The sequence below is a fragment of the Felis catus genome, chromosome B2 (genome assembly GCF_018350175.1).
Source record: "Felis catus isolate Fca126 chromosome B2, F.catus_Fca126_mat1.0, whole genome shotgun sequence".
Lineage (NCBI taxonomy): Eukaryota > Metazoa > Chordata > Mammalia > Carnivora > Felidae > Felis > Felis catus.
The window spans coordinates 68,342,043-68,365,137 of record NC_058372.1 but is presented as its reverse complement, the minus strand read 5'-3'; the positions used below and the strand labels follow the sequence as shown (position 1 = coordinate 68,365,137).

Genomic DNA, 23,095 nt, shown 5'->3' with positions numbered 1-23,095 from the left:
GATGTTCCTTGAGCATGTCATTTTGGAAAACATTTGACCCTAACTGTCAGCCTTCTGCATTTGGCGGGACTTCCCCTGGCTCCCTGTGTCACTCTAACAGGTGAATAACTAAGAAAAAAGCCTTTCTTCTGCCTGTGGACACTTGTTTATGATGGCGTTCAGGATCCTGGAGCTAGGCTGACAGATGCTCCTCCAGAAGGTTAATGAGATAAAGGTTCCTCCAGCTGGCCCTTAAGCAGAGATTACACCTGAGGGGAAGATAAGTAGATTATTCCAGAAACAGACATTGCTTCATGTTCTTCATAAATTAGCACCCTCATAAAGGTAAACCAAGAAGGTTATCCTCTCTCAGCTGGCATCAGGATTTAATTACTTTTCATATTTCTGTCATTTTATTTTTTTAATGAGATTTGGGACTGTTCTGTGATTGTTACCAGAATTGCCAATGCACAAGAGCCAGAATGTATTTGGAAACTAGAAGGGCTATTTTTGTTTTTTGGATTTTTCTCCAGGTTCAAGGAACCAAAGGTAAGTTATTTGAATATTTGTTTATTTTTAAAATTGCTTATCTATAAAATCTATTTGCAGAAGTGAACATTCAAAATCAACAAGCTCACCATTATGTCTCAGAGGGTTAGTATATGGTAAGCCCTAAATAAATATTGATTAATTGATTGAATGATTGTCAGAAATGGTTTTCACTTTGTTGAAAATTTACTTCATAATTTTAAGTGCAATTAATGCTAATAAAATAAGAGAGATGAATGCATCCTTTTTGCTTTATAAAACATCGAATACAAATTTATGGCAATATCAGTAACATTAGTAGATCCATGAAACCATTCCATTTATCTCTTAAAATTGACAAATAAAATGTAAAGGTTGACGCAATATTTACTGAAGCTAATGTTTTAAGCTATTTATAATCAGACAAAAATGTATTTCTTACCTTCTCATAATTAAATCTTGAGTTGCTTTTCCTTAAAAAATAGCAAGGGGGCTTTGTCTTCAGAGTTCATGATAATGACAAACTCAGAAACATGGTTGTTTTTGAAGTTGTTTGCATAAAAGAATGAAGCAGTGCATGTTCTTTTTTTTTAGTTTTTTTAAGATCACTGATAAATTTTATTTTATTTTATTTATTTATTTATTTATTTATTTATTTATTTATTTATTATTTAAATTCAAGTTAGTTAACATACATTGTAGTCTTGGCTTGAGGAGTAGAACCCAGTGATTCATCTCTTACATATGACACCCAGTGCTCATCCCAACAGTGTCCTCCTTAATGCCCATCACCCACTTGGCCCATCCCTCCACCCAACTCCCCTCCAGCAGCCCTCAGTTTGTTCTCTGTATTTAAGAGTCTCTTATGGTTTGCTTCCCTCTCTGTTTTGAAGTTGTATGCATGAAAGAACGAGGCAGTGCATGATCTTATGGCAAATCTTCAAATGAATTTAAAATTAAAGCAAGCCACTAAGCAGGCATATTTAAGAAAAATAATGTATTTTCAAAAATCCTGTTGAAGAAAGCTTCACTTTGTTTTTTTTAAGAATAAACTTAGTCATTGTAACATAGTCTTTTTAAGACATTTGAAATCAATAATGTTTGGTTCTTCCGTAAGGATGACATAGCTTCAGACAATTAACATTTTAATCAAATTATTGGTTTGAAAATGTCCAGAGAAAGTAAAACAAAGAGTTGTTGCATTTGTAAGTCACAAAATAACTAACTGTCAGTTATTTTATGTTACTTTTTACTGGTTGCATTTAGAAGGAGAAAAAAAATTCTGTAAAAGAGTATATAAAAATACCTTTTGTTTTTCAACCTGTAAATGATAGTGGATGAAACAAAAGTTTACTTACCTTTCCTTTCAATTGTCAGTTATATATCAATGTTTACATTTATAAAAACATTTTCATTAGAAACAAATGATGGGATTCTAGTGTATTTTGAGTTTAATTTGCTGAAACAAGCTTACTGTCTATTTCACACACTTGACCAGGCAAATCATCTTTGGGTTTGTCATTGTTGTTTAATTAATTGTGTTAACTAGTTTAACTATTTTTGCTATTTTCATGCATTATATATCAACCATTACAATTACAAATCGCATAATCATTTGCATAAAGTTAAACTAAATAAGCTCACCAAAACCTGTAATTTGTTATATGCCAGTTTCTATGAAACAAAGTACAATTAATGGCATAATAAAAAAAATCCTTATATTTTACTTGTTTGGGACTTTTTATTCTGTAAGAATCTCAGATCTGTGAACTTCTGTTAATCTCCAATTACTGAGGTCTACATTAATTAGACTTTATGTGCTTCAGCCTGACTGGATTCCCGTTGGTGACTAATTAATCACCATGAGTGTATTTACATAGAAAACAGTATGGGGAGTGAGAAGAAAAGTTCAATTTAATACAACCAGCTGTTAAACATATCCACTGAGTGTTCAAATTCGAGAGTTTCTTTTTAAAAAATTATAGATTATTTAAAAAACCAAAAAAGACATGAAAAATTGCACGTAGAACTTCCATCCAAACACAACCTATGCTGGTACTGATATACGTTCCCTCGGTCTTTTTTCTATGTACACTTATTTAATTTTTACATGGTTGCAGTTTTACAGTAGCACAATTTTATACTAGGCTTTCTGCACTTCTGTTCCATTATATGAATGTTCTACATTGCTGTCTAGATTTGACATGTGTCTTTTTTTGGCTGCATAATATTCCTTTCAGTTGATATGTCATGATTTGCTTTACATACTAGTCAACAAAAGAGAAATAATTGTTCCTAACTATATTGTTATTATGAATAACATTGCAATGAACATCTTTACATAAGTCTTAGTATTTAAGATTCTAGCATAAATTGACTAAAGTAAAAAATTGGATCTAAGCATAAACAGTTTTATAGTATTTGATTCATACCAAATTGCTTCTCGAAAGTTTTCCTATGCCGTTAGGTGATTTTTCCCAATTGAGTTCTACAGAGTGGTTACCAGCTACCCAATACTGTGCTTGACATAAAATATTAAGAGACCCAAAGACATGCCAATACTTTAAAATTTTTACTTTAAGCTTTGCGATTCTGAATGTAGTTTTCCCACTGGTAACACAAAAGTGAAATGACTTTGATTTCAAAACCTTTACTATGTAAAATTGTTTACTCAACCGAACAGTTCAATAATTTCAAGGAACAATTATTTTGTCAAGATACCAAGGCGCCTCTCATATTCCTAATGGGGATCCCAGTTGCATCTGATGTGCACAGCACTGCTTTACAGTTTTACCTTTTCATTGCACATAAATAATTTCATCTAATTGCTTGTGGCATTCCAATGTGTGGGAGAAAGAGAAAAAAATCCACCCTTGGCAAGTCCTAAAATGGAAATAATGTGTATCAGAGTATGTGCCTTTTGCATTACATTTGGATATACTAAATGAAACCTTAACTAAGTAAGTTAGTCACCAAGGTAGTGTAATTATTTTTGTAGCTATGAATGTCAGAAAATTTGCAATTGAAGACACTCTACTTCTTGCTAAGCCTTTACTACTGGGATATGTTCTCATTTCATAAAATTACCCAGGAAGGTGTTTTCCCTCACTGTGGCTCCATTAACAGAAAATGTGGATTCATTTCTATACCTGAGAGAGCTGCCCACTGACAGTCACATTAACTTTGCAGCTCCTCTACTTCGTTCATCTCTGCTACAGTCTCAGGACAGTGTAATTCAAAAGGTTCAAGGCAGACTTTTTGTTCAATTGTATCTGAAAAGATGGCCTTATAATCAAGGCTCTGTAAATTGAAGACACTTTGTGTTCAACTGAGCAGACTCTGGCAGCACACCTGAAGCCATTTTTTAGATTAAATACTCGCTTTAAAAATCAAAAGCAATTTCTGCCTTGTGGCCCCTCTGTGCTTATATCAACGACCACACTAAAGGACTATCATATATGTGAACTAATTAAGCAGTGCTGACATGACATGCTGCTTTCTTGGCCACTTCTATCAACCATGAGTGTGCAGCCATATTGACTGTATTTGCATGCTAATCATCTCTGAAAATTCGGATCCTGTATACCTTTGTCAACACAATCATATTCACAGAAGATTTTATGCTGTTTTAAAATAATCCATCTAGGTGCCTGGGTGGGTCAGTCAGTTGAGCATCCAACTCTTGATTTCAGCTCAAGTTATGATCCCAGGGTCATGGGATCAAGCCCCACATCAGCCTCTGCACTGAGCGTGGGACCTGCTTAAGATTCTCTCTGTCTCTCCCTCTGCCCCTCTCCCCCACTCACGCTCTCTATCTCTCTCCCTGTCTCTCAAATAAAAATAAAATAATCCATCTAAAGCAACACAGTTTTTTTTTTTGCATATGAATCTCTGGGTTTATATTATAATTCAGTATGTATGTGGTAATGACCACAGTAAAAGTTCCAACATCATTGCTATATTGTGAAGTAACCAGACTCCAGGATGATGGAGGTCTCCATCTATACTGCCTCTTCCTACTTCAGGGTATAAAGGACACTTCCACAGTTGTGGGGAAGGAACTGGTTATACCAATCCTCGGAATACAGCAAAGCAGCTTGTTGAAAGGAAGGCAAGTATTTGACCACAACGTGAGTTTTAGCCTTCCAAAACAGACAGTTTTAAGCAACCACTGGGTCTGAGCTCACTGTCTGAGAGAAAGAGATGGTGTCACTGGGATTTCAACCTCACAAATCAAGAGCGCCAAGTCAGATGCAACCATTTTAATAAGGAAGGAAGGTGCTCTGGACCAAGGCAACCTGCACGCCAAAGCTTATCCTACAATGAGTTGATAAGGTTGACTGGCATAGCCATGGTAATGAGAATTCATCTATGGAAATGCCACTGTCAAGTGTGAACCTCAGCATGCATCACTATTAATTATTTATTGGGGATGTACTCTCACTGCTGTACCTCTCTTCTGGCCACAGTGAATGTGGGAAGAGTGTGAAGGAGCTACAGAAGAGTGATAAATGCTTCTAAGCATATGGTTATATTCAGTAGATAAGTATTCTTCCATTCACCTTTAGTCATTCTTGAGGAAACAGTATCTTTCTGTGTGCCTTTGGAAAGTCATCTTAATTCATTCCAACTTGGTTTTCTTCATTCAGCCATCTCTAGTCCCCTCACTCACTGCAACCGGCATCTATTTTCATAATTGCTCCCCCAGGAGAAGGATTAAAGGAAACTACACTGAAAGAAATTTTATGGAGAAAATTCAGGACCTTGAAACTAATGAAAAGTTTCCATTTCAGAAATACTTTAACTTCATATAGAAATAGCATATGTAGGGCTAATTTGTCTGTCTTAAGGTTCCCACTTCATTTATGAAGAAATAAAAGTTACATTTAATTAAGCCCAAATAAGAATCCCAAGGGCACTATTACAGCCCATTGTAGGCCTGATCAAAACACTTTGTAGGTAGCAATCATATTAATAATCCTTTAGCTTAAATATTTTATTTTTTTAAGAAGCTCAGGCAAATTTTAATTAATCTTCTTAAAATTTCAGTGGCTGGTAGACAATCTGCTTATTTCTGTCCAGGAACCCAAGGCAGGGAATACTAAGTAACACTCCTAAAATCATTTGAGGTGGGAAGATTAGAACCAAAACTGGGATTTGAGCTATATTTAGTCCTGTCATACATCTGCTTAGTCTATTAATCAGTCCAATATAATACAATGAGTGAAATTAATACACTTAAGTTACTGTTAAGTCAAAAGCCAACTTTCCTCTGTTAACAACACCAGATGATTTCTGGTTCTGGGCCATTTCTATTGCATAACTATTTGCATGACTGATCTCAGGATAGCTGGCCATATCATCAACTCTACCCTAAAAATAGAGGCATAATTTTTGGAGTTATATTACTCATTAGGAAAAAAGTGTGACATTTTGAACTCCTTAAAGAAATGGAGTCATTTATTCATGGTATCATTTTAAATGCCCACCATTAAAGTCTAAGTTTAGCAGTAAGTGGCTTATTTATGATTATGTTATGTATTTCAAGGCAGAACTTGGCCTAATGGATGCAATTTGACACGTTCGGAAAGTCTCTTCTGAAACCAAAGATACTTCCCAATCAAAACCCTGAAAATGAACCTCCAGGTTTTTAACATTTTCAGACTAGAGATCTATAATTCTGAAATATCCCTTTCTAATCATTTCTCTTCCTTCCTTCTCTGAAATCTGAGTTTTACTCTCATCAAAACTTGCCAGTCCTTCAGCCTCTCCCAGTTCCTCCAGTTGTGCAGCCCATCTAGGCCTCAGTGTCCCACACATTAATCCTCCCTGCTGGAGCCCACCTCCTGGCCTCTCCCAACACTCTTCTTGTTGGTACAATATAAACCTTACTCCTTGACCTCCTGCCCCATTTTCTTGGTTAATCCCACTCTGGGTAAATTTAACTTTCACTTTTCCCACTCTCATTTCTGAGCTGCCAAATAAGAATCCAAAATAAACAAAGTGCTTACGTGAAACAAATCCATGCACCATAACCACAATTGGGCCCTCCATGCTCTTTCACAGTCCTACTCATCTCTGATTCCCTGACTTAATCCCCTCTCTCCTTGAGCCAGCAACCTGATTCTCCCTCACTCACATAATGGCACAGTGAAAAGAAAGGCTTTAAGGCTCTCAAGGGGCTGTATTCACCACAGAACACAGTTGCACACTTACTGTCACTGCGTATGCGACCTTGGCAAATTGCTCAATCTTATAGATACCTCCCATTTATGGTTTCTCATCTATAAAACGGGAATAATAATATCAGTGTCTTCCTCATATGGTAGGATGAAGATAAGTGAAGTAATGTTTATGAAGTTCCTAGTGAGTTATCTCCTATAAAATTGCTCGATAAATGCTAGATCCTAAGATGAGTATGATGATTTCCATCACTGTTGCCACTTCTTTCTTCGTACTGAGAAGATTGAAGTCATCTGATTTCATTTGATACCTCTTTTTTCTATTTCAAACTTTCTTTCAATCTTTATCCAAACCCTTCTCCTTTTCTCTTGTTTCAGAGAGATAAGATTTCATATTTTTGCTAATGTTACTTCTGTCTACCTATGACTTTAACTCCACTTACAGCCAGTTCCCCTACGACCTTCCTCTGCCTGTCTCCTTTTCCACTGATTTCATTTTCCCAGTCTAAAAAACTTAATGCAACATTTCTCAACATTGGTAAAAACACTAGTGCTGGGGCTCCAGCTCTGAAGATTCTGATTTAGTTTGTCTGGGTGAGACCCAAGTAGAATGGTTGGTAAGGCCATCCAGGCAATTTTATTGTGCAACCAGGTTTGAGAAGCATGATTTAGTGCCCTTCTGGAAAGATATGATATGTGGGTCATTATATTATGGGCCACCAGAGGATCTGTTTTAATCTTCCTCTCTTTAGTAAATATTTTATCATAAATATATTTGTGGTTTGGAGGGAGTGGTCTCATCATTTAATAGAGTTGACAGGGTGGTTTGTATCCTCATTTCCTCTGTAGTGTTGTTTCAAATTTTTTAACCTTTCTACAGAAATTAGGGCTATAAGATATGTATATTTTTTTTAGTTTATTTATTTGGAGGGGGGAGGGGCAGAGAGAGAATCTCAAGTGGACTCATGCTGACAACACAGAGCCTGACACAGGGCTCGATCCCACAAACCGTGAGATATGACCTGACCCAACATCAAGAGTCAGACACTTAACCAACTGAGCCACACAGTTGCCCCAGGAATATATATTTTTTTAAGTTTATTTATTTATTTTGAGACAGAGAGAACAAGAAGGGGAGGGGCAGAGAGAGAGGCAGAGAGAATCCCAAGCAGGCTCCACGCTGTCAGCACAGAGCCCACTGCCAGGCTTGAACTCACAAACTGTGAGATCATGACCTGAGCTAACATCAAGAGTCAGATGCTTAACTGACTGAGCCACCCAGGTGCCCCCAGGAATATGTATTTTTAAAAAGCTGCACAGAGTATCCTAATGCACACTCTTAAAACTCAATTAAATGCTTCATGAGGGCAGGAACCATGTCCATCTTGTTCTCAGTCATATCATCAGAATCCCCTTTTCTAGCATAAACCTCTGCTTCCTGCATTGTGTCCATGTCATTTTGTTATCTTCTATCTCTAAAGTCAGGAATTTTGGGTATCATGTAAGACAACATCCTCTTCATATCCAGGTTGTCATCGAATCCTATCAAATGCTCTGCTGATGAATGTTCAGTAACAATCTCTTCAAGAGATAAAAAGCTTTAATCATAGTGTTTGTCAGTATCCATAGTGTAAATAAACACTTTTGCCACGGCCACTTTCAATCTACCAACATGACAACACCTAACGTGAGTGTGCACATTCGGCTCTCAGGAGCTGGGAGCCGATGTGAACCTGCTTCATCCAGCACGCCACAGCATTATCGATTTCAGCACACAGCACTTCTCTAATCCAGCTTCGCCTTTTCATCCTCATTGCCGTGGGACTATGGATAACAGCCTCCTCTTGTTCTGACCTTTGACCTCTCCATTTCCTATGCCCATGATACCTAGTCAGTCAGTGGCATATCCTGTCAATACTTATCCCAGACATGGCTCATATTTCTTGAGCTTTAACTAGCTTTGTTATTCATTGTTTACCACATTCACTGCTTGGGGGGAAAGAAAGAGTAAAGAATAGAACTTCCAAATTCCCCTCAATGCCTTCAGAATGAAGTCTGGTAATTTCACTTGAGGGTCCTGGTGATCTGGCCTCCACCTTCCTCTCCAGCCACACTTGTAGAGACTGCTTGAGTCCTCCTGCCATGGGCGACACTCATTGCTTTCTGTAGATCCCCTTACCTCATAAATATACATTAAGAATGTACAAAACGTATCTGTGACATCTGGAGAATAGTATAAAATGGTCATCTTCCAGATGAAATAATAAGCCATTGATGGTATCTTAGAAGTTCTCTGCTCTTCCAGGGTCTCTGCCCCTTTGCTCTGTGCCAAAAGTAGACACAGTCATGAATTTTGTGCTGATCATGGATGGCATTGCCTGTCATTAGTGTTTCCAGTTATAAATGTATTCTCTAAATAATATATTTCTTGGTTTTCTCTGTGATTCTTATATTAAAAAAAATATCACGCTGTGTGTGTTCTCCTAAGACTGACTTCTTTGTCTCAACATTATGGTTTGGTGGGGGGCGGGGGGAGTTAATGTTTATTTTTAAGAGAAAGAGCACATGCATGAGCGGGGGAGGGACAGAGAGAGGAGGACAGAGGATCTGAAGTGGGCTGTGCACTAACAGCAGAGAGCCCCATGTGAGGCTCGAACTCAAGAACCATGAGATCATGGCCTGAGCCAAAGTTGGTCGCTTAACCAGCTGAGCCACCCAGGCACTCCTCAACATTATGTTTTTAAGATTCATCCACATTGTTGCATTTAGCAGACCCTGAGACAAAAGTTTACCTGTTATTCTTCATTAAGGAGTGTATTTTCAGGGTGGGAGCCTTGCTGGTAAGTAGAAAAGATCTCAAAATTTGCCTCAAAGGCCATTATTAGCATTTTCCTGCATACTAGACGTGTGCGCATCTATGGACAGTGGGCGGGTCCTGATGTTTCTCATGCCACAGCAGCAACAGAAAATCCTGGGGCAGGAGAAAACAGACACCATGAAACATCTATGAGGCAAAGAGCTGTGGGCTGTGTCTCTTGTGGTGGATCAGAGTTTATGAAGAGCTGGCCTGAGAGAGTGGTGAGGCTAAGAGGGCCTGAGATGTGCAGGATACCACCTGTAGTCATTGTTCTGTTGATGGACTTGGCTGTTGCACTTTTGTATGTGTCCTCTGAGGCTCACAGCAGGCAGGAGGTTTCCAGAGTCTGGGACTCTCATTGTCTCTCTGTCTCCTTTCTAAGTAGGAGATTGTTGTCATGAGGCAGGTGTGTTTTCAATTTTGCCAGGTGACACCACACTGTTTTCCTAACTGTTTGTGCCATTTTGAGTGAGAACTCCTTTTGTTCCAGATACTCAACACACTTCATATTGGTATTGCCTGATTTATTTATTTAGTTAGTTTAGTTTTTTTTATTATTATTATTTTGCCAATCTTTGGTGAGAAGAGGGTGGTAGTGAAATAGTATTTCATTGAGGTTTTATTTTGTATTTCCCTCATTATTAATGAGTTTCAGTATCTTTTCCTATATTGTTCCTTTTCTACAAAATGCTTACACAAAAATTGTGCCCATTTTTTCATTAGGATGTATATCTTTTCTTACTGACTTAGAACAGTTCTTTGAAAGTTATGAATGTTAGTCCTGCAGTTGCATACCTTTCAAATATCTTCTCCCAGTTTGTAGCTTATCTTCTTACTTTCTTAACAGTAACCTCTGATGAGCAGACATTCTTCATTTTTATGGAGTGGAATTTATCATCCTTTAACTTCATAGTTTGTGAGGATTTTCTGTCCTGCTTAAAAAAAAAAAACCTTCCCTAGCTTGAAGTCATGAAAATATTATTTTATATTGTCTTACACAAATCATGTAGTTTTTCTGTTCATATTTAAGCCACTGAAATTGATTTTGTGTGTGTGAGAGAGAGACAGAGAAAGAGAGATGTAGTGAAAAGAGAATTTCTTTTTTTTTTTTCCATGTGGATAATCAATTGTTTTAGCACCATTTACTGGATAATTTCTGCTTTCCTCTCTGCTCTGTGATATCCCTTCTCTCATGAACATGATTTTGTTCATTTTTTTTAATCCCTTAACCAATAGTACATTGCTTTAATTATTACAAACTTATAATAATCTTGATATCCTATAACCATGTGTCCCTGGCTTTGTTCTCTTTTTTACAGGAGTGTCTAAGCTATTCTTGACCCTCCACTCTTACATAATAGATTTTAAAATTAGCTCACCAAGTTCTACAAAACACTTTATTAAGGAGATTGAAATTGTGTTGAATCTAAGGGCACCTGGGTGGCCCAGTCGGTTAAGCGTCCGACTTCGGGTCAGGTCATGATCTCACAGTTTGGGAGTTCGAGCCCCGCATTGGGCTCTGTGCTGACATCTCCGAGCCTGGAGCCTGCTTCAGATTCTGTGTTTCCCCCTCTCTCTACCCCTTCCCTGCTCACGCTCTGTGTCTCTCTGTCTCTCAATAATAAATAAACATTAAAAAGGAGAAGAAATTGTGTTGAATCTGTAGATTAATATGGGAGAGCTGATACCTTTGTAATGTTAAGTCTTCTTATCTAAGAGCATGGAATATCTCTCCTTTTATTATTATCTTACTATAAAGTTGCAGGCTTATTTCATTAAAGGGCTTACATATGTTGGACTTATCCCCAGCTACTTTATATCGTGATCATGTAAATGACATTCTTACTACATTTTCTATGTAGAAAAATAATTGGTTTTATATCCCTTAGCTTTGCTAAACAATCTTAATTCTGAAAATTCACTAGCAACTGTTTGGAGTTAAATTTTTTTTAATGTAAATAATTAAATTTTTTTCATTCATGAATAAAGAAAATTTGAGTTCTTATTTTTCAGTCTTTGTATCTTTTATTTTTTATATTTTCTTACTGTTCCTAATAACCCATCCAGCATATTGAAGACAAATGGTGATTGAACACATTCTTACCTTGTTACTGATCATAAAGGGAATGCTTTCATACTTTACTTGGGTATGATGCTTGTTTTACATTTTGCATGTTTTGTTTTTGTAAATGCCCTATACCAGGGTTTTCCTTTAAAGTTCCCTTCTATTCCTGAGTTTTAATCATTAATGAATATGGAAAGATAGCGTACACTTCTATATCTATTTAGATTACCAGCTGGTTTTTCTCTTTTAATTCATTAATGTAATAACTTGCCTTAATCAATTTTCAAATATTAAATCCTGAGATACATTCCTGAGATAAATCCAACTTGGTCATGACCGTTTTTCACACACTGCTGGATTCCATTTGCTAATATCTTATTTCAAATTATTGCATTCATATTCATATGCAGGAGCGGATCATTATTTTTTATCTCCTAGTTTCCTTGGCAAGTTTTGTAAGACTTTGTATGAAAATGAAGTTTGTCTTTTTTTTTAATATTTGATAGAACTCTCTGATAAAGCTAGAGAATGATATTTATGGAAAGATATTTGACTGCTGACTCAACTTTTTTATAGGTTATAATAGCAATGAGATTTCCGATCTTTTTTATATTAGTTTCGGTACCTTGTATATTTCTAGAAATTTATCCATTTCATATAAAATTTCAAATTTATTGACAACATTATTCATAATATCCTCTTGTGTTTTTTCATGGCTATAGAAAATGTAATGATGTCCTCCTTTTGCTATCCTGATAGGATTGTGTCTTTTGCTTACTTCGTCAATCTTATTTTTTCTTGTTTTTCATTAGCTTTTTCAAAGGAGAAATTTTTTAGCTTTTATTTTTTCTTTATGTTATTATCTTATGTTTTACATTTTCTTAATCTCTATTCTTCTCTGTTTTCTTGTATTTTCTTTGAGTTTATTTTTGTTTTCTTTTGCTAACTTCTTGAGATGGATTTAGCTCACTAATATTTAGTTTTCTTTTTCTTTTTCTAAAGTAAGCATTCTCATAAGATAAATTTACCTTTCAAATACTGATATTGCCATGTTGCCATATTCCACAGTTTTATTATGCAGTATTTTTATCATCTGATAAAATGTTCCCTGATATTTATCATTTGATAAAAATATTTCTACTATGTAGCATTATTACTCCCTTGTCATGGGTTTTTTATAAGGATTTTTTTTTTTTAGTTTCCAAATACATGGAGATATTCTGATTGTTTTTTTAAAATTGATTTTTAGGGGCGCCTGGGTGGCGCAGTCAGTTAAGCGTCCGGCTTCAGCCAGGTCACGATCTCGTGGTTCGTGAGTTCGAGCCCCGCGTCAGGCTCTGGGCTGATGGCTCAGAGCCTGGAGCCTGTTTCCGATTCTGTGTCTCCCTCTCTCTCTGCCCTTCCCCCGTTCATGCTCTGTCTCTCTCTGTCCCAAAAATACATGTTGAAAAAAAAATTAAAAAAAAATAAATTAATTAAAAAAAATTGATTTTTAGCTTACTTCTCTATTGGGCTGAGAATATAATGTACATGCATTAGAATTCAGTATATAGTCAATACCTGCATATGTTGTCCCTGTGCTTGAAAAGAAGGAATATTTTATACTATAAATATATAACATGTTATATGTTACATATTGTCTTTATTTTAAAATGTTCCACATGTGTCCATTAGGTCAAGTTTACTCATGTTTTCCATCATCTATATTCTTATTTATTTTATCTGCTTTTTCTATCAATTACCAAGCAAGATCCTTAAAATTTACCTGCTATTATTGTTGTTTACTTTCCTTATTATTCTTTATTATTCTGTCAACCTATTTTATATTTTGAAGTCATAATATTAAGTGAATAAAATTACAACTTGTTACCTCTTTCTGATGACTTTTAAACTCTTGTCAATATGATATTACTCTTTTTCTTTGTAATACCTTCTGCCAAATAAGAAACTTTGTCCACTAGTATCCTGGAACTGACTCTTACTAACTTATAGGAGCCGATTACATACATCTTTTCACAAGTTAGTGCTTGGTAATGTCACGTCAGTGGCTTGAAATCAGCCATGAAAGAATATTAACACATGGAATTTGGCGAATGCTACAAATCAGGCCTTCTCATCTATCCCCAAGAACTGGTTATTAAATATTTACCAGCATAGCTCTGACTTCCTTCAATATTAATATAACCATACCAACTTTCCTTTGGATAGTGTTAGCATGTTATTACTTGTTTCCACCCTTTTAATTTCAACTTCTCTATGTCTTTCCATTTAGATGTATCTCTGAAAACAGCATAGAGTGGGATATTATTTTTAATGCAGTCTGACAATCTCTGCTTTTAACAGGAGTATTTTGTCCATTTGCATTTAATGTGTGCCAAATATTACATGGAACATACTAATCCAAAACTATGGTTTTTGAATTACTATCATACCCTTTTTAAGTTAGAAACCTAACACATATAGAGATTATCTGCCCAAGTTCAGGAAGTGACTCAAAAAAGCAGAACTATCTTACTATAACTTCAATCCCACAGGTACTCAAAACAAAGTTCATCTTTCCTCTCTACATGAACATAGGTCCTTGTGCCTCAGAAAGTTTAACAAGCAGAGATTTACAGCTGTTTCTGTTGATTGACTCTACTCCAATTCTGTTCTTGAGCAGTTAAAAATATCACTTTTGTGTGGAAATATATGCACCAATGCTATACATGCAATTCTCTCTCTACTCAGAACTTTCATATACTCCAAAGTCAGGTCTGCATGAGAGTGCTAAAAATGAGGAATAGTGTGTTTCATGGTTTGCAATATTAAAATCACAAGCAGCAAAAAAATTTAGAAAACAGAGATGCTGAGCTAAATAGAACTAATTCTACTGTGAATACTTTAGACATTGTAATATTCTAATAACTATGTTCCAAGTGTATAGCACCCCTGGAAATGCAAGGAGAAAGATATCCCATGGTCCAGCAACCCAGCACAACTGGAACCAAAAGGAAAGTGGGGATTTGGCACATATCATTAATGTGTCTCATAAGGAAATCCACATTCCTGTTCCCTGATATTTTATAGGGCACTCCCAGCCTCTAGAGTTTCCTAACTCCTGAATTGGGGGGAATTTTTCTGTAAGCTCTTGGTAGGTCTCTATGAATTCCTGCCACTTGTCTTCTTCACCCACTTCCAAGCAGATCATGGCCTCAGTCTGCCTCTGGCTTATGAATTACCTGGTACTGTTCAAGTGTAAGCCTTTGGTTTCCATGCCATTCAATATTTGCATCAAGCTGTGCTCAAGAAATGCTCTAAACTATGTCCCCTACATTTGTGAGGTACAATTGCAACTGGGCATCCACATATCAGACTTACTAGTAATATTCCATTATGTTTCTCTTGTCCATAACCTGTGTATTTATTTAAACTCTTGAAGGAGTTCTGAAACCTATGGAGATTGTGCCAAAAAGTATACATGATGCTTTAGAAATTGGGAAGCAGAAGAAAGGAAAAAAGGTTAGTAGAATTTAAGTTAATGGAGGGATGAGATGAATAAAAGTGGCTTAATGGAATTGGTCCCACATTTACATGGAAAAGGTAGCTGCCTACCCAGGATGATTTGAGGGGTACTAAAAAATCCAGTTGTTAGAGAAAATGCGGGTTTCTTTTCAGCTGAAAACAAGCCTCAGCTAGGCTGGCAAGCAACTTGAACATACTTGTTCTCACCTCAGTTTCGCATTCCGTTTACATGACCGTAGCACTAAACCAACTCCCTTCACCATTTGTTCAAAGTAATATACTTTGCAGTTAACCACAGCTTCTAGAAATATCCTACTTTTCTTAACTTTCAAGACTGGCTTATTTGGGGGAAAAAGGATTTTGCTGATTTTGCTTATGTATTCATATGAAAATCACTTATAGTTCTTAACATTTTAAACTTTCCTGCTAAAATTCTCAAGTAAATTTAGCCCTCTATACTGTAGCAATGTGTTCATCTTGTAGTTCCCACAATCTGTGACCCAATACCATGTACCTTGAGAACACTTCAGAGTCAAGGGCATGCGTGTGGTTCTGGAATTACAGTAGGGACAGTGCCCTTGAACTGGTAGTGGCTGTGTGTGGACCTCAGCCAGGGTCCATTATAAACCGATGCCCTGCTTTAGATGAAAGCATCTGTGTTCTGAGACCTTCACACCACACACTATGACAAGTACTTCCATTGTGTTTCTCTCCTCTCCCCGGACAGAGAGGCCAGTCATCTTTGACACCCCTCCCCTTCTCAATATGCCATTCTATCTCTCCCCACAAGGGGTGGAGGAGTTAGATCAGGAAAGTTTATGCAAGATTAAATAATAATTTTTGAAAATTTCCAGTCATTGATTTGGTCCTGAAATGTTATCTACTTTCTCTCTGTGGAATTCTGTTCTTCAAATGGAGATTTTTGTTCTATAGGAATTCCAGTAATTTTTGTCTCTACTTCTGTTAATTCATTCATTAAGGCATTCCGGCCTTCTCCCTTAGGAAACATAATGGGTTCGCTAAGTGCTTGTACCAGTGACTGTTGCTTTCATAACAATGCTGCCGGAAAAGCCCCACTCTCCTTTTCCTGTTGTCTGTTTTATCGTCACAATATGTGTACAGTAATACTATATTGTAAACCTGCAGGGTTAGATGGCTGGAAAATATCCTTCTGGAAAAAAGAGTTTGATAAGGATTGGTGGGCAAAACTGAGCCTTACTTAAAATGAAAACTTCATAAGCAGCCTACAGCTGGAGGCCAACTTTGGTACAGAAAGGAAAAAAAAATAAACTCTTTGCAGATATGACAGGGAGGTGAAGTGAACTATCATGGCTTCCAGGATGCCAGTCAACATCAAGGCCACATGGCCACCCGCCTACAACCTAAAGTGGAAAAAATACTTTTGACTGAAGGGCTAGCTTTCACATTAGCATGTAGATATGCTTAGTCAATCTAATTTCAAAACAGTATATGAGGAATCAAAAGCCTAGTATTTCTGACCTGCCACTTCACCCTTGGACATAGTTGATTTTTCCTTAGAATAAATTAATGTTTTAATTTAGTATTTGAATCTAGTGGTCATTTCATTAATTTCCTTTTCTATATATTTGGAAATTTCTAAACTTGTCATAGCTATACTGGATTGCAGGATTTGGGTTAGCTCCAGGATAGAGTGGCTAAAGGAAAAAAAAAAGATCCTCCCAATGTAAACTTTTTTTTAATTTTATTTTTTAAATTTACATCCAAATTAGTTAGCATATAGTGCAACAATGATTTCAAGAGTAGATCCCTTAATGTCCCTTACCCCTTTATCCCATCCCCCCTCACACAACCCCTCCAGTAACCCTGTTTGTTCTCCATATTTAAGAGCCTCTTATGTTTTGTCTGCCTCCCTGTTTTTATATTATTTTTGCTTCTCTTCTCTTACGTTCATCTGTTCTGTGTCTTAAAGTCCTCATATGAGTGAAGTCATAATGATGTTTGTCTTTCTCTGACTGACTAATTTTGCTTACCATAATACCCTCTAGCTCCATCCATGTAGTTGCAAATGGCAAGATTTCATTCTTTTTGATTGCCGAGTAATACTCCATTGTGTATGTATATATATATATATATATATATATATATATATATATATATATATATACACACACACACCACATTTCTTTATACATTCATCCATCAATGGACATTTGGGCTCTTTTGGTACTTTGGCTAATGTTGATTAGCATTAGTGCTGCTAGAAACATTGGGGTGCATGTGTCCCTTCGAAACAGCATACCTGTATACCTTGGATAAATACCTAGTAGGGCAATTGCTAGGTCATAGGGTAGTTCTATTTTTAATTTTTTGAGGAACCTCCATACTGTTTTCCAGAGTGGCTGCACCAGCTTGCATTCCCACCAGCAATGCAAAAGAGATCCTCTTTCTCCACATCCCGGCCAACATCTGTTGTTGCCTGAGTTAATAATGTTAGCCATTCTGACAGGTGGTATCTCATTGTGGTTTTGATTTGTGGTTCCCTGATGATGAGTGATGTTGAGCATTTTTTCATGTGTCAGTTGGCCATCTGTATGTCTTCTTTGGAGAGCTGTCTATTCATGTCTTTGGTCCATTTCTTCATTGGATTATTTGTTTTTTGGGTGTTGAGTTTGATAGGTTATTTATAGATTTTTGGACACTAATCCTTTATCTGATACGTCGTTTGCAAATATCTTCTCCCATTTTGTCAGTTGCCTTTTAGTTTTGCTGATTGTTTCCTTCGCTGTGCAGAAGCTTTTTATTTTCATGAGGTCCCAATAGTTCATTTTTGCTTTTGTTTCCCTTGCCTCCAGAAACGTGTTGAGTAAGAAGTTGCTGTGGCCAAAATCAAAGGGGTTTTTGCCTGCTTTCTCCTTGAGGATTTTGATGGCTTCCCATCTTACATTTAGGTCTTTCATCCATTTTGAGTTTATTTTTGTGTATGGTGTAAGAAATTGGTCCAGGTTCATTCTTCTGCATGTTGCTGTCCAGTTTTCCCAGCACCACTTGCTGAAGAGACTGTCTTCATTCCATTGGATATTCTTTCTTGCTTTGTCAAAGATTAATTGGCCATACATTTGTGGGTCTATTTCTGAGTTCTGTATTCTGTTCCATTGATCAGAGTGTCTGTTTTTGTGCCAGTACCATACTGTCTTGTTGATTATCGCTTTGTAATGCAGCTTGACGGGGATTGTGATACTTCAGCTTTGGTTTTCTTTTTCAAGATTGCTTTGGCTTTCTTTTTCAAGATTGCTTTGGCTTTCTTTTTCAAGATTGCTTTGGCTATTTGGGGTCTTTCCTTGTTCCATACAAATTTTAGGATTATTTGTTCTAGCTCTGTGAAGAATGCTGGTGTTATTTTGATAGGGATTGCATTGAATATGTAGATTGCTTTGGGTAGTATTGACATTTTAACAATATTTTTTCTTCCTATCCAGAAGCATGGAATCTTTTCCCAGTTTTTTGTGTCGTTTTCATTTTCTTTTATAAGCTTTATATAGTTTTCAGTGTATAGATTTTTCACCTCTTTGGTTAGATTTATTCCTAGGTATTTTATGGTTTTTGGTGCAATTGTAAATGGGATTGATTCCTTGATTTCTCTTTCTGTTGCTTCATTGTTGGTATATAGAAATGCAACTGATTTCTGTGCATTGATTTTATATCCTGCAACTTTGCTGAATTCATGAATAAGTTCTAGCAGTTTTTTGGTGGAATCTTTAAGGTTTTCCATATAGAGTATCATGTTGTCTGCAAAGAGTGAAAGTTTGACCTCCTCCTGGCCGATTTGGATGCCTTTTATTTCTTTGCAGAGGCTAAGACTTCCAATACTATGTTGAATAACAGTGGCAAGAGTGGACATCCCTGTCTTGTTCCTGACCTTAAGGGGAAAGCTCTCAGTTTTTCCCCAATTTAAACTTTTGGTGTCAACCACTTTTCTTAGCCTGCTGGAAGGAGCCCTGCCCATGGACACCCACCTAAATATTTCCTGCCCACCTAAATATTTCCTGCCACACCTTTCATGAGAACCTCCCAACTCATTGTGAGCCCATCCCACCATGCTGCCTCAGCCCTTCCTCAAATGGTCTCTTTTGCTGAGAAATCACCACTCTCACCATCACTCCCATCAACAAATGTACTCAACATGTATAATCCCAAACTCAAAGAAGTGATAATAGCAGTTGATTTTCCAACATTCCCTTTTCAGTATACATTATGTGTTAGATAGCGACACCATCTGGTGAGGTGGCACATTAGCATGTTGAATACACCAGGCTCTATGAGCACACATTGCAAGCCTCTAAAAAAATAAAAAAAAAATTAAAAAAATAGAGGAAAAAAGAGAATGAAGGGAGGAAATGTTGGTACTTTTATGTGTGGTATCAGAGGAATCTTCACTCATATAGGACCTTACTTTGTTTTAGGAAAAGCAGTAAAGCCAGATCTTTCAACGACTTTTGCTGTGGAATGGAAAAAAAAAAAATGGATCAATAGCTAGAGGGGAAATGGCATCAAGAGAATCCTTTAAGTAGAAGGAAAAGTAATAGCGTGTTTGTAGGCTGATAGGAGTAATCCAGCATGAAGAAGGGAAATACCAACATAGGCAAGTGATAGAAGAGTTTCTGGAAGAATGTCCTCAAGAGGTGCAAAAGGATGGGATACAGACAGTACACAAGTAAAGGAATTGGCCTTGAATAGGAATAGACTGCTCATCAAATAGTCACAGGAAGGAAAGCAGAGTATGTGAATGCAGATGCAGTCAGTGAGCAGATGCAATGCTGAGCATTGATAAAGTTCTCTTCTTGCTCCCCTCATTCTCAGGAAAATGTGGAACCAGGTCATCAGCTAAAAGTGAGAATTGGCCAGAAGTGCAGGAAATCTGAGAAAAGTTGTATGTAGTTCTCCTGGAGAGTGAGAAACTCAGTGGACCAGGGAAATATAGTGTGATGCTACTTATGGATCATAAATTTAACATGAGTCTGGGGGCACCTGAGTGGCTCAGTTGGTTAAGAATCTGACTGTTGCTTTTGGCTCAGATCATGATCTCACGGTTCATGAGTCCCAGCCCCATGTCAGATTTCATGCTTACAGCACAGAGCCTGCTTGGAATTCTCTCTCTCTCTCTCTCTCTCTCTCTGCCCCTCCCCTGCTCACTCTCTCTCTCTCAAAATAAATAAACTTAAAAAAAATTGTTAAGTGAGTCCAAATGGTTATTTTTCTCCATCCACGTTCAGCTACAAGGGTACAAAGTGAGGAGTAGGAAGAGGGCTGAATATAACATAAAGTTTTACCTATCAAGCACAATTATTCAGGGGCAAGGGAATTGACGACTTGTCATCCTAAAGAGCCAAGCAATATTAATATTCTTCCACATTGACACCCATGGTCTTAATTGTTTCTATTTATTATTATGTATTTACTCTTGGATAAATTGAAAGTACCTGGGAATGCTGACTTTACTAAAATACACTTTATGCATAACCCATCTCCTTTCTGTTCTTTTGAGTTTCATTCACAGAGGAATTTTTTATTTATCTTTTCACTTAGGATATTATCTTTAATAAGATGACTGTGCTCAAAATCTCTGATATTAGACACTGTAGCAGGGAGAAGAAATTTAAAAGGGAGGTTGCAATAATGTAGGTGGACAGGACAAATGAAATACAAGAGAACAATAAATGAATTCTGAATATGGGGTCTGAGAAAGCTTAGTGGAAAAGGAAAGAAAGCTTAGAAACTGGCCCATGAAGGAAGAAGGAAAAGAAGGGCCTGCCGATATGAGGGAACAGACAAATAGGAGATGAGCACTGAAGGATGGAAGTACAGAAAGTCTTCCAGGATGAGCATAGTCTTGTCTAAGGACTAAGGAGAAGTGTCACGAAAGAACATGTTTAGAAGGAAAAGTAATACCAGGGAGTGAAATGCATAGACTGTTGAATAAAGGAGTTTTTATTGAGCACTTACCCTGTGCATAATGCTGTTTTAAGTGCTGCCCAGGTGGTAACTCATTGACTAATATCACAGAAGACCTGGAGGAGAGGCACCACCACTCCCCATTCTACAGGTGAGGAAACTCAGGCACAGACAGGTCAAGTGCTTCCAACTGTATAGCTAGTGAGTCACAGAGCAAGGGCCCTGTGTACCACTGGTGTTATCAAAACATTTTGAATAAACAAGCAACATATAATTTCTGTTGCTACTACATTTTTCTTTCATAAATAATGAACATATTTACATTAAATTTAGAAAGTAAGCAATGAATATTAGCTGTCTCTCATGTGTATTTAGAAGCCCTGAATATTCAAATATATTAATTTCCATTTTTTCTTTTCCTCATTCAATGAGATGACTGTTTCCAAAAACTATTGGCTTAGACTGTTTTCCTGGTGATTAATCTACAATATAATATAGTACAATTGTATTTATTTTTGTCCAAATTCTTATTATATTGTATTCTGGAAAAGATACAGAGTTTTTGTTTGTTTTTTTCTGAAACCACTTTGCCCTTCTTTTTCTTTGTAACTCTGAACTTCACCCAGAAATAGTTGTTGATGGCAGCCAATTCATCAACATACAGGTTATACTCATGTTTTGTCAAGGATTTTCTGCCTGAAAAAATTTTCTAATCTTTTATTAAATATGCTTCCTTTTTATAGCAGGTCATTCAACTATCAATTCATTCTCGTTAAACTTTTACCTATTCTTTCTAAATACTTATATAAACTAAAAATATCAGACACATGAAAATACATCCAGAGAATCAAAGTTCAGTTCAATTTCAACATTACTATTTATGCAACATGGAGGACAGCATCTAACGTGATCTCATTGCTTTACCAAAGAGTGCTTTCATTAGCACCAATAAATATCAGCTCTTTTTACCTCATTGAAATCTGTAACATTCCATGTTTCAATCTTTAAATTTTGGGTTTATTTTACTTGAATTCCTTGGGAAAGACACAGACTTTGTAAGTGTGGCCTCTTCTATAAATATTTTTGAACACAGGTAACCCTTAGTCTGTGTTCTCAGAGACTTTGCCTACCTCTTTTCTAGTGATGACTTAGGGTCAAGACACAGGCAGAAGATTCTGATCCCTGCCCAAGTGATAGTATCATCACAAATGATCCCCTGTGGTCATTTCTATGTGTCTAGAGGAACACAGGCTGAAGTGTCTTATTACTCATGTGAGAAAGGACACCAGAGAAAGGTGGAAGATGGTTAACCTAAAGTAGAGAAATGCATAGCATAGAGGAAATATGAGGCACTGTCAACTTGACCTTTGCTATTCCAGAGGGCAGAGATAGGACTACTGTGCAGAAGCTACTGGAAGGTAATTTTCAACACAAAGAATTACCTAAGTAGAGATTTTTAAAGTGAAACAAAGTGCTTCCTAGATAAGGGAGACAATCATTTGTAGGATATTTGCCATGGGTCTCTCTTACCAAGGAGATATTAAAAATTCAGTGACCATACAATGTATTTTCCAAACAGGGATACATTTGAGAATGAAGGGATAGCTCCAAATAAACCAGGATATCCCAAGCAAACCAAGTCTCACTTCACCCTAATTCACCCTCATTGTTGATCACTGGCTATGTGTATTTGACATGTGAAGAATAGGGAAGATTGATCCCAGTGGGGAAAAAGGAACAGGTCAGAGCTCATGGGATTCTGGGAAGCAGAGCAAATCTGGAACTTTTTCACCTCCTTCTAATCCTATCCTGGTAGAATGAAGTCCAAAGACCTGGATCAAGCGGTCCTATGTGAGCAAGCCTGGATATGAGCAAAGTGTTAAGATCCAGAAGAATCCAAGTAGGAACAATTCCAGGACAGGGGCACTGTTCCCAGAGCCAAGGTGGAGTAAATACTATTCCCAAAGCAAATTATTCAGCGGGTTCTAACAGAGCATAACATTAAAAAGCAAGAACAGGTGGCATCTGGGTGGCTCAGTTAGTTAAACA

At 36.9% G+C, this 23,095-nt stretch overlaps 1 protein-coding gene across 3 annotated transcripts in view; it reads left to right on the top strand.

Annotated features, from left to right (window-relative positions):
* The first annotated feature begins 275 nt into the window (after positions 1 to 275).
* The window catches only part of IMPG1 (interphotoreceptor matrix proteoglycan 1), a 134,247-nt gene continuing 111,427 nt past the window's right edge, over positions 276 to 23,095 (top strand). For 2 of the 3 annotated variants that reach the window (XM_019830878.2, XM_019830877.2), the window contains exon 1: positions 276 to 528. In XM_019830878.2, the coding sequence (XP_019686437.2) occupies positions 462 to 528 (67 nt within the window). In that variant the 5' untranslated portion in view covers positions 276 to 461. Of the gene's footprint in view, positions 529 to 22,861; positions 22,990 to 23,095 lie in introns of those variants that run through there. The other variant, XM_019830876.3, reaches the window with a different exon arrangement.